The sequence below is a fragment of the Epinephelus fuscoguttatus genome, linkage group LG11 (genome assembly GCF_011397635.1).
Source record: "Epinephelus fuscoguttatus linkage group LG11, E.fuscoguttatus.final_Chr_v1".
Taxonomy (NCBI): domain Eukaryota; kingdom Metazoa; phylum Chordata; class Actinopteri; order Perciformes; family Serranidae; genus Epinephelus; species Epinephelus fuscoguttatus.
The window spans coordinates 26,551,392-26,563,734 of NC_064762.1; the positions used below are offsets into that span (position 1 = coordinate 26,551,392).

Sequence of the window (12,343 nt, forward strand, 5' to 3'; positions counted from 1 at the left end):
CTGGTGCAGCCACAGGGTCCAGATTTCTCCTTAGTCACATGTTCAAGGTCCACACAGTTTAATACATTCAGCCATGTCATCAAACTAGTTTGCTGTCTCTCTCAAGTATCTGTCGGTTAGTCAATCACTCTATGGTAGGGAAACTCACTTCGAAATAAAAACCCTGTGCCAGAAATTCACCGTAAAGTGTGTTTTTTTCCTAACATGACACATTTGTGAATCACTTGCAGTCCATACGGAATGGACCCACGGCCCACCAGTTGGGAACCACTGCTCTACACAGTGCATCTGTTCCATTGCTTATATGTGACAATATTTATCTATATGGTTCCTGTTAAGTAAACAAATCAATCGATAAATAAAAAGGAAATATGTTAGAATTAACTTTTAAGGCAATATGAACAAGAAGTCCTTAAAGCTCAAAATAAGCAAGGGAGGTGGCCACTAGCTGACCTGGTAGAGCAGGCGCCCAGGCTGTGTCCTGTGTCATTCATCCTCTCCCTGCCCCCCTCATGCTTTATCTGCCCTATCAAATAAAGACAAAATAATAGTAAAGGGAAGTTTGAACATCTTCAATTCCATGACAACTGGGCCACTCCATCTTTAAAGAGGAATTGGATGACTTGATCAAAGGCTCCATTGCAGCTACTAAATGCACAGCAAAGAACTTTTACTCTCAGAATATACCTAGTAAGTTCTGAACTGATTGTGCAAAACAAGCACTCTGAGATGTGTTAAATTATGATTGTCATTTCTGACTATTTTTCTGACCTTACAGACAAACAGTTCTTTAACTAATCAATAAAATAACAGGCATTTTAACCCATAATGAAAATAATCTTGTGTTGTGGCCCCATACAAACCATTCACACCTGCAATATTTACCAGCTTTTATTTGGAACAACTAACGGTGCTACTCAGTATTTGTTTTCAACTGAATTTCACTCATTCTCTCCATATTTGTATTTAGGCCATGCAATGAATTCCTTTCTTCCTGTATATAATACACTTCGGGCTGATCTTTACAATCCCATTCATTTCAGTTTGACAGGCAAATATTCCTAACATCCTATTTGCAAATCAACGCCCTGCTGATGACTCATAAAAGGTGACACCACGGGCGCCCAAGCTGAGGGGATTATCAGCACACATATGGGTAATTTTCCAGTCCTGCTCAGACACATCAGTCAGTCATTTGTTGCGTGTGCAGCCAGATTAAACACGTGATGCTGACGGGACTCATCAAAGGTTATGAGGATGTTATGTCTTCAGAGGAATAATGTGGTGTGTTGAATTCCCCACGTGGCTGAGCCTTTCCTCTTTCTGCTTAATCAAGACTGCATCAGCGGTAACACACAACACTGTCACAGTCATATTATAAAAAGGGAAATATCACATGGAAATGAAGGTTTTGATGGGAATCACCCATGAAAAACACCTGGAAACAGTCATGCTTGTTCCAGTGAATCACCTGACCTGTTTTAGTGACATTGACTTTCAGCAGTCACAGTGTAGTGCACACCTATATCACCAGGTGGTGCTGTTGTGTCATGATTAAATGGTCAAATAGGTCTAGTGACAATTCATGATTTTGGATTCGGCCTCCTTGTCCTTCATTTGTGTCACTTTGGGAGCCCAGCTGAATAACAACTGGTGGAAGAGTAGTTTCAGAGAGCAACTTCATGGAAATGAACATTTGAGAAGTGAATGCAGGATTTTATATATTTTACATGCTCTTAAAAAGCATTTTAAAATACATTTTACTGGGTCCTGTTTAGGAATCTGAAATATATAGAGATTCTAATACTGATTAATGGGCTCATACGATGGCAGACAGGGATCTAGCGGATTATAAACCCTCCTTAACTGAACACAGTCTCCTTTTTGGTGTAGAGTTTTTAACATTTTAAACCTGACATCAAATCTTTGACATATATTCAGATGAAACATATTATGAATAATATGAATTATGAATTATGTGTGGCTAGTCTTTTGCAGCAAAACCTATTAATTTTTAAATGGAAAAAATAGCTATTTGTTGATTATATTGGAGGTTGTTTTTGATAATCACCGCCTGCAGGTCATAATGTGCCTTCTTACCTTGAAAAGAAAAGAAAGAGGTTTTCTCACAATATAACTCCAGCTAAACATCAGGGAATTACAACCACATAAACATTTTGTTAGAAATAAAAAATATCCACCCTAAAATAGAACTCGTGTCATTTCAGTGCTCCTCTTCAAGAGTTGAGTTATTACTATAATAAAATACAAACTTCCTCCCTTTACACTTAAAATGAATTTAATTATTTCACTTGTCATTTTTAAGTTGCAACATCTTAACAAAATTAAGTAAATATAACTTAATTTGAGGTAAACTTGACAATAAGACATAAAATAAACATAACTTGAGAGTAATAGTTAATTTACTTACATTTTACAAGATTATTTGTAAAGTATGATCAACCTGTCTGATTTTATAATGTAGATATTGCATCTAAATTAAAGTAGGGCTTCAAAGTCATAGAGTTTGCCCATATCCCAGTTAAATCAAAATGTTGTCAAAGTCCTGTGTGTTATTTATCACGTACAGAGCAGATTGCACCATCACTATAGTCTCTTTTTCTCTCTGCAGTTCATCTAAAGTAGATTTTTAGAGTAAAAATTAAAACAGTGCATTGAATATGTTACACAAATGCTGTAGAGTTTTCACACAAAAAATCAGTTTACAAAAGTATTCAACGTCAGTTTTATTCCCCCTGGTTATTTCTATCTTTTTTATTTATTTATTTATTTATTTATTTAATTCTGGAGGCAATCACAACTTTTCCAAAGACAGAAAATGTGTATGCTATTTGGGTAAAACATCACACCTGCCCAGGTACAACAGCTGAAAATTGAAAACTGTGTAATAAAACAATAACTAAAACATTAGTGTACACACATTTTGCACAAGACATCTAGAATATGGGGCAGCAATTAAAATAAAGAGCAAAAATAACCCACGGGTTTAAACAAAACTAATTAATTATCTTCAATATGTTGGAGCATCAACAGCGTAAATTGTTTACAACCATAAACAGACACAAATATTCAGATTAGTTGTGAGCTGAACAGTCAGTGTGTCCCGGTGAGGAGTTGGTGGCATAGGTTGGTGGCAGTCTTAGACAAGGATCAACTCAACAGTGAGACAAAACTCCATTTCCCATGATCCTATGTTCCACTCCGCAGTGATGTGGGGTGTGGTGTTTGAATGACTGTGTGTGGCTGTGTGTTCGTGTGTGTGTCTGTGTGAGTGTGTGTGTTGCCTACAGAAAGGGGAGCTCCGTCTCTCCGCGCAGACCGAGAGCCGCAAATCCACCTCGGAGCATCAGTGAGCGGGGACAGGAGGATGCGGGACAGCGGTGTGTAGCGGATCTACCGGGGCTGTGAAACCAGGACGGTATGAGTGTGATATCTGGAGTGAAGGTTTTTATTGTCGGCGGTGTTGGATTTTTTTATTCACCGAGTGAATCTGGACGTGGATCCGCAATGGAGCGTCGATTCAGCGTGTGAGAGCTGCTGACCGTCTGTGCATTTGTGAGCTGATATTACAGACAATAAGGACAGGGAATTAGCCATTACAAATCTTATTATTGGTGTTGGTAATTAAAGGAGTATGTGTTATTGGGCACTGTAGCTGTTTTCTTTATGATATGATCCAGAAGCCATACTGAATTTGTTATTAATTATAAAAATCAATGGTTACACAATTCACAGTCAGACAGGAGGCTGATTAAAGGCATTATACAGGTTGTCAGCCTTTTTTAATTTAAATTATTTAAATCATTTTTGTTGCTGACAAGAAGAAACAAAAGCCAGTCATGTCAAAAAACAAGAGCAGTGAGTCAGTGAAGGTGGTAGTTCGATGCCGTCCCTTGAACCAGAAGGATGAGTCCAACGGGCCTGCAGGGGGCATCGTGCAGATGGACCTGCGGCTCGGACAGGTGATCCTCAGAAACCCTAGAGCACCTGCCAGCGAGCCCCAGAAAACATTCACATTCGATGCTGTTTATGATGCAAACTCCAAACAGAGAGATCTGTACGATGAGAGTGTGCGGCCGCTGATAGATTCGGTTCTGGCAGGGTTTAATGGCACCATATTTGCCTATGGACAAACCGGAACTGGAAAGACGTACACCATGCAGGGAGCGTGGTTGGACCCAGAGAGACGGGGTGTGATCCCCAATGCTTTCGACCACATCTTCACACACATCTCCCGATCGCAGTCTGATAAGCAGTATCTGGTGCGGGCGTCCTACCTCGAGATCTATCTGGAGGACATTCGGGATCTTCTTGATCCCAATCACGGCAGCGCCAAGGCCCTGGAGCTCAGGGAGAGTCCAGAGTCTGGGGTGTATGTGCGTGACCTCACGTCATGTGTCTGCAAGAGTATCAAGGAAATCGAGGAGGTGATGAACGTTGGCAACCAGGCGAGGGCGGTTGGGGCGACAGACATGAACGAACACTCGTCCCGGTCGCACGCCCTGTTCCTGATCACAGTGGAGTGTAGCCAGCCTGGTCCAGATGGGCGGAAACATATCCGTGTCGGCCGCCTCAACCTGGTGGATCTGGCCGGCAGCGAGCGCCAAGCCAAGACAGGTGTCCAGGGTGAGCGCCTGAAAGAAGCTGCCAAGATCAACCTTTCCTTGTCAGCACTTGGAAACGTGATCTCAGCACTGGCCGATGGGCGCAGCGGCCATGTGCCATACCGGGACTCCAAGCTGACCCGTCTGTTGCAGGACTCTTTGGGCGGTAATGCAAAGACTGTCATGGTCGCCACTTTAGGCCCAGCCTCCCAACACTACGACGAGACCCTCACCACACTCCGCTATGCCAACCGGGCCAAGAACATCCAGAACCAGCCACGAGTCAACGAGGATCCCAAGGATGCTCTGCTGCGCGAGTTCCAGATGGAGATTGCACGCCTTAGGGCCCAGCTCCACTACAGGAAGTGGAGGAGCAAACAGAAGAAGGAGCAGGTGGACGGCGAGGGCTGGGAGAGAGACAGGGACGAGGAGACGGAGGGTGAGGAGGATGAGGGGGCGGAGAAGGAGGCGGAGGACTATGTGAAGCTGGAGGAGCAGCGGTTGGAGAGGGAGAAACAAGACATCAGAGAAGATCAATTCCTGTTGGCGGAGGAGAAGCAGAGGCTCCTGGGGGAGAAGGAGAGGATGATGGGAGATCTGAGGAAGGAGCAGGAAGCCACCGAGCAACTGACCGCCAAGTACAAGGTGAGGGATCGAACCTGTGAGTCCAGTCAGAAGCTTCACTCATTCATTCTAAACATAGACAAAATGTAAACATGCACAGAATCAAATGTCATAAAAACACAGATAAGGACAAAACAAACAAAGATGGCAACCAGTTACCCATAATGCCCTACTCTGATTTTACATAAAGGCCAATTAACAGCCAACATCATCATATCAAATAATACGAATAATCTATGTGACACTGGAGGTCATTTAACAGTCAGAAAACTAACTTCACATCCATTTTTATCAATGAAGCAGACTCTCCTGGTGTCATCTTCCTTTCTCTCTCTTTCACACACACACACACACACACACACACACACACACACACAGTCCAGACAATCTAGGAAGTCAGATTAAGGACATGTGGTTGGCGGGATTATCATGTGTGATAATCTTATGAGCTGTTATTAAGGAACATTATGGACAGTAACACTGTGCGCGTCATATCTAATTAAATCTGTGTGTGTGTGTGTGTGTGTGTGTGTGTGTGTGTGTGTGGGTACAACATATCAGGTATAACTGAAAAAGAAATACTCTCTACGTTAAAGGGGCCCTCCATCAATTGACGAATGTACTTCCATAAAGCTGGGAGACTTGTGTGGAAAACAATAGTCAAAATCAATGCAGCGGACTGGATCTTGCATTACCCATAATGCCACTTGAGAGCGTCTCTTCGGTAGACCCTGTCATTATTTATGTTGTTCGTTGGCTTGTTAGCCTGTAGGCTAACCTGTAGTGGCTGACACTACATCATAGTTTGTGAAACATACAATAATATCTGGGGGGTTTTGGTAGATAGTGGAAGGAAGCTCCAGGATTCCGTTTACATCCAAGGACTACACACTCTACCATGTTGTATAGTACCTAATCTAGCTTGCCAGACATCGCCCCCTTCAGTAGAGGATACTGAAAACACCTCTCAAATGACGAACCTTGCACAGACACAAGTCAGTAGTCAAGTTCATTTTAGGGGACATAAACACATTTTTGAGTGGAGGGGGACGTTAACGTATCCATATGGTGTTTTTTACGTGATACAAGACATTTCATGAGAGAAAGATTTGGGCAGTTGTGGCTCAAGAGGTAGAGCAGGTTGTCCACTGATTGGAAGATCAGCAGTTGGATCCCCGGCTCCTCCACTTTGCATGTGGAAGTATCCTTGAGCAAAATACTGAACCCCAAATTGTTTCTGGTGGCTGTTCCATTGTTGTGTAAGTGTGTTAAAGAGTAGGAGTCTGAGTAGTAGGTGGCTCCTTGTATGGTAGCCTCAGTCACCAGTGTGTGAATGGGTGAATGTGACATGTAGTGCTAAACCCCTTTGAGTAGTTGGAAGACTAGAAAGGCGCTATACAAGTACAGGATCATTCACCAGAAATAAGTAGTCAGTGCCATGGCTGAGCATTTTTGCCTTCGAACTGCAGTGCACCAATGACAGTTTCAAGAGCACGAATCCTGACATCCAAAGTTTGTTACATCACAAACCAAATAAACCAATCCCATCAACTTGCGGGGTATCAGAGGAAAGGTCAGGTGTAGCTACATATAGGTATTTTGCAACTGGAGAGCTTTTTGATGCGATACAAAACCTGTGTTTCATTGTGAAGCCCACATTAGTGTATAATTCTCTGGTTTATAAGTGAAGTGCATGAGCTATACTGATAAACCAGACTGAAGTCTCTACTTGCAGTGACAAGCAGAGTGACGGCATGGCTGACTCATATGAGCAGGTCCAGTGTGGACTGAATGCAGGTCTTCGTCATTTACATCTGGAGTATGAAATGTCTGTATTGTGACTGTGCTGTATTTTTAGAAACCATGATCATCTGGTCACATCTCTCGTTGTGTCAAGGCGCTGTTTCACCCCCTCTTCCTAACCTTGCAATTCTTGGACTCAAACAACTGAAGTTACATCCAGTAACTAGTACTGCTAATGGCAGAATGTTATCAGCGGGGTGTTTTTGCAACTTCAGCATCAAGGATTCTTGTGTTTATAACACCTTTAGTAGTACCTCTACGTAAAAACTAGTTTGTGTGGTGCAACCTCTTTTATTGAGGGATGCTAATTCTCCACTTAAAAACATTTACCATATAACTAGGTTTAGTTTAATGTGGCTCCAGCACCAGTGTTTCCAGTGACTGGTTTTATTTGTGAGCTGCCCTTTCTCCACAGACTGGACGGGTGTCTCATATGTCCCGACAAGAACTGGTGACCACTGTAGCTTAAAATGTCAGTTCTTTCTTTGTCCTACTGGCACATCCACGCAGCAATCAAAGACTGGATCTGAGCTGCAGTAATTACTTGCTCTGATTCATGGCATTATTCAGTCAATAAGTCAGCCATGCAGAATGACTGAATCACTGCAGTGTATAATACAGTAGCTGCAGCCTGGACCATCAAACATGAGCCACTGCTGGATCATCCTACAAAGGTGCAAAGGTCCTAGTGTGAGGAAATGAGAGGAAGGAGAACATATTTTCAGTGTGGGAACAATGGCAGGTTGAGCTGAGCTTGTATCCCTGCTAGTATCCTCTTTCTCTCTTATCAATTTGGTGGTTTTCTGTGTATTTTAGGAGCAGTGAAGCATTCTACTTTAAATGTTTGGTGTTCCTGCTTTTCACTCAACTTACCAGAATGCTTTTAACTCCCAAAGCAGAGGTGTGATGGGTAATATACGATCTGTGTAGGTGGAAGTGGGATAACACAGAGAGATTTCACAGTTTCAAGAAACACAGCAAGCACTGTGGCTGCATTACATTCTGGTCTGTTAAAGCTGTTGTCAGTAGACAACATTGATCTGCTTGCTTCCTCTGTGATGGATTTCTGGCATGTAGGGCTGGGCAAAATGGTTGAGATCAATATCAAATAATAATAATATTTATCATGTTGATATTGATGCATAGTGTATCACAATATGAAGAGTATAAAAATATGGATGTAGCCACTGCCTTCTGTTTTGAAGCCTCAATGTCATTTTGGCCGTCGCCATCTTGGATTCTTGGAACCAGAAGTGATCATATTCGGAGGAGGGAGTTAAGTTGTGGCGGAGCAAGGGGTGGTTCTGTCTCATAAGCCTCTTTTACACTGCCTCTTCAAGGTGGGAATTTCATTGTTGATGGCGCCGCCTCGCCATTCTGTATCAAAGGTACAATTGTGGCATGGGGGACAAAGTTGTCTTACCTTTAAGCCGGCATTAGAGGTAGTAACAATGCCGAAATGAAGCTGGATGGAGTGTGGCATTTTGATGACATATTATTTGTGCGATCCACCACCTGCTCTGTTGTGTTGAGTCTATACAGACCAATACTCAGTGAAAATGAACACAGAAGGAGATGGGCATCCGTTACATGGGCCATTTGTGCCCACAGTGTTTTTGCCGGACGCAGAAACCCTGAGGCATCTGGATCTGAAACGAATACACAGTCATAATGGCGACAGTGAAAATGGCATCCATCTTTAGAATGCTGACAATGTTCCAGATCCTGAGCTTGATATAGAAATAATCATTCTGCCACTTCCTTTTGTACTAAAACCAGAACCACTGCCTGGTGGATTCAGACGATGTGAATGAAAATAGAATATTCAAGTGGTGGGATGAGTTTGATGACACTGACAATGACTGGGACAGTGAGGACAGTGATTATGACGAAGACGATCCAGTCTCCATTGCCCAAAAACTGACATCTATAGAAAAGTTTGGTCTCAAATTCAAGCGGAGCACCTGTAGATCAATTCCATAAAAGATGTGTTATGATCCACTACAAGATGAATCAATCCACATTTTTTTTTATCTTCCCTGCCATCTTGCCTGTAAGACAGCTGGGAGGGACAGTTCCATCGGGTGTAGATCTCTGCAGTCCGTCTTCAACCCACTGTTGTCCCGTCCTTTGAATGGCGTCATACACACCAGCAGCATTACAGAAGTGGAATGTTTTGCCTGCCTGATTTTGTAGACGTGCAGATTTTGCTGATTTGGTCATTTTTCCTTGATACATGTGCTTCTACCATAAGTACGTAAGCATGCAGTAAATGTTTTTTTGTGTGTGTGTTTTAATTGTGTTTAGTGAAGTTATTTATGTATTTGTTGTGCTGTAGCCTACAGACAAAGTTAATATAGTTAAAAGTCCAGTTATGAATACATGGATTAAGGAATTTTTTAAGGATTTTCAAAATTATTGTATAATTATTACAGTATGTATATTTCACATACAGTGCCCAAAATCGATCTGCTCTGTGCACGGCGATGTAGCTCCATCAAAAATAGACAAGGGATGTATTTTTATTAGTTTCTGGGACACTTATGAAATACACTGTGGTGCATCTGCTGCAATAACAAGAACTGTCAAGGGCAGCAATTGGCTCAGGTGGCTGCCTGGCTGATATCTGCCCTCTACTGAGTGCACTTTCCTGGTTTGATATTTTTTGTCTTTGCATGTCCAGCTCCTGTTGCAACCCAGTCTCCAAGAACTTACATTGTTACATGTTACATTTGTATGCTTTCTTGATAACGTTACATTGACAATGTAATCGCTGCCTGTATTATGTTCACAGACACAGTTTCTTTTAGGCAACAAAACAGTAGATTTATATACGGCAAAGGCGTCAGAAGAAGGTGGTTAGGGAGGATGGTGGGTGTACAAAGTGCAGGACTTTGACATCAGAACTTCAGGTTCACGTTCGGACTTATATCAGTGGTTTGGGCAACAAAGGAACTTTGGTAAAGGTTTGGGAAAATTGGATGTTGATAAATTGGATGTTAATAAAAAAATGTTGTAGTCACTATCAGTGCATACTGTTGGCAAAAAATAAATGAAATGCATTTTCAGTGAACATTTTGCTGATAAGTTCAGTATCAACATTTTTGCAATTTGCCAGGTACTGTATGAAAATGAGCAACATTGTCCTCATTATTTCAATAGAAAACCTACGTCACTTAGCATTATATTTTTTTCCTCAAAACATGTCTGCTGTTTCAAATTTGCTCTATATAAACATAAATTCTAGGAGACACGGCTGCCCATTTGTTTTTTTCTTTTTTGGTCTTTACATATTTAGACAAATTATGTGTAGGTTGTTTAGGACAGAGTGAAACAAAACCAAACCAACGGTGATAAATTAATCAGCACTTGGTGAGGTTAACAAAAAAGTCAGTCATAAAGCTAAAGAAAGTTATGTGCATTGACGTACCTCCAAAAGATTAGATAAATAGTAAATAAAGATGTACAGTACAAACTCTTTTTGCCCTTGAACAGTGTGTTTCAATACCTGCACCCCTTCTCTCTTTTAGTTTTTGTCTTCTGCCTTCAATAATGAAAGAACATCATAAAAAATAACTTTTTGTACCCAGCAATGCAAGATATATTGCTTTAACAGTGCTTAAATGACAGTGTAGGACACTGTGGCTGTCCATAGTTGTGTGTTTGCAATTTATTTTTGATGACAAATGCACACTTTAGTATACTCTCGAAAGAAAAGGTTTAAAATCCCTCAGACTGGCAAAGATATTGGAGTGTGTAAGCAGCACTCGTTCCAACTTACAGTAAACTAATTTTAGAGAGCTGTGTAAGCACTCTGTAGTTTTTGCCTCATCTATAATATGTAGCGCTTCTTTGTTCTGAATGAAGGTATGAGGTCTGGGAAAGTCCCGTGAGGCAGAGCTAATGTATGTCCTGATGCTGCGCCCTTCACACTGATTGCTTTCATGTATGTTTCTGCGCAGGGCATCTCTTATTTCTTCCCATCACGTTGTCCTCCAGAGTGCCGTGGGGCTAATGCTGTTTTGTGCTAAGTCGTATAAAATCAGATCTGTGATCACAGTTCAGTGTGTGTGTGTGTGTGTGTGTGTGTGTGTGTGTGTGTGTGTTTGATGCTGACTGTGTGGCTGCTGAGTGATGTCAGTGCTGAGAATCAGCAAAAGTCCCTCTCGTCCTCCCCCCGAGGAGGAAGATGATTAAGGACAAGAGGTATTTCCTGCCTTTGATGCATCAGTCTGATGCTGTTAGTTTAGAAGGAAAACCCGCATAGCTTCAAAACAATGTTAATCATACAAGATACATGTTAAAGTGTTTATTACAATATGCAAACACTCGAAGTTTACATTTGGTGATATTTGGATTTTTTCTTACTGTAAACAAATTGCACAAAAAAAACAATGAATTATTCTATTAACAAACATGGTCACTTTATTATTGGCTCAAAAACTATTTATCGTCTCTATTTTGCTCATAAAATCTTTTATTCATCCATTTTCAACGGCTTATCTGGGGCCGGGTCGCAGGGGCAGCAGGCCCAGCAAAGTACTCCAGACGTCCATCTTCCCAGCAGCACTTTACAGCTCCCCCTCGGGGATCCTGAGGCGTTCCCAGGCGAGATAAGATATATAATCCCTCCAACGTGTTCTGGGTCTGCCCTGGAGCCTCCTACCAGTTGGACGTGCCCAGAACACCTCAAAAGGGAGGCATCCTGATCAGATGTCCGAACCACCTCAACATGTCCCTTTTGGTATGAAGGCGCAGCAGCTCTACTCTGAGATTCTCTCAAATGTCTGAGCTCCTCACACTATCTAAGGCTGAGCCCAGCCACCCTTTGCAGGAAACTCATTTCAGCCACTTGTATTCGCAATCTCATTCTTTCGGTCACTACCCAGAGCTCATGACCATAGTTGAGGGTTGAAACGTAGACAAACCAGTAGTTCGATAGCTAACACTGCAGCGCAGTGCCTGCATCACTGCTGATGCCGTGCCAAACCGCTGATCCATCTCACGCTCCATTCTACCCTCACTCGTGAATAAGACCCCAAGATACTTAAACTCCTTTGCTTGAGGCAGTAACTCTCTCACAACCTGGAGGGGACAATCCAGCAGAGAACCATGGCCTCAGACTTTGAAATACTGACTCTCATTCTCACTCGGCTGCATATCGCCTCAGTGCATGCTGGAGGTCACGGTGTGATGAAGCCAACAGAACCACATCATCTGCAAAAAGCAGAGATGAAATTCTGAGGTCCCCAAAATTGGACACTGTCCTCCCCCCCGGCTGTGTCTTGAGA

The 12,343-nt window shown here is 42.2% G+C and overlaps 1 protein-coding gene across 1 annotated transcript in view; it reads left to right on the forward strand.

Annotated features, from left to right (window-relative positions):
- The first annotated feature begins 3,216 nt into the window (after window positions 1–3,216).
- Window positions 3,217–12,343, forward strand: part of LOC125897208 (kinesin-like protein KIF3C) — a 37,552-nt gene continuing 28,425 nt past the window's right edge. Inside the window, exon 1 of the mRNA XM_049590349.1 lies at window positions 3,217–5,270. Coding sequence (XP_049446306.1) covers window positions 3,861–5,270 — 1,410 coding nt within the window. The 5' untranslated portion in view covers window positions 3,217–3,860. The remainder of the gene's footprint in view (window positions 5,271–12,343) is intronic.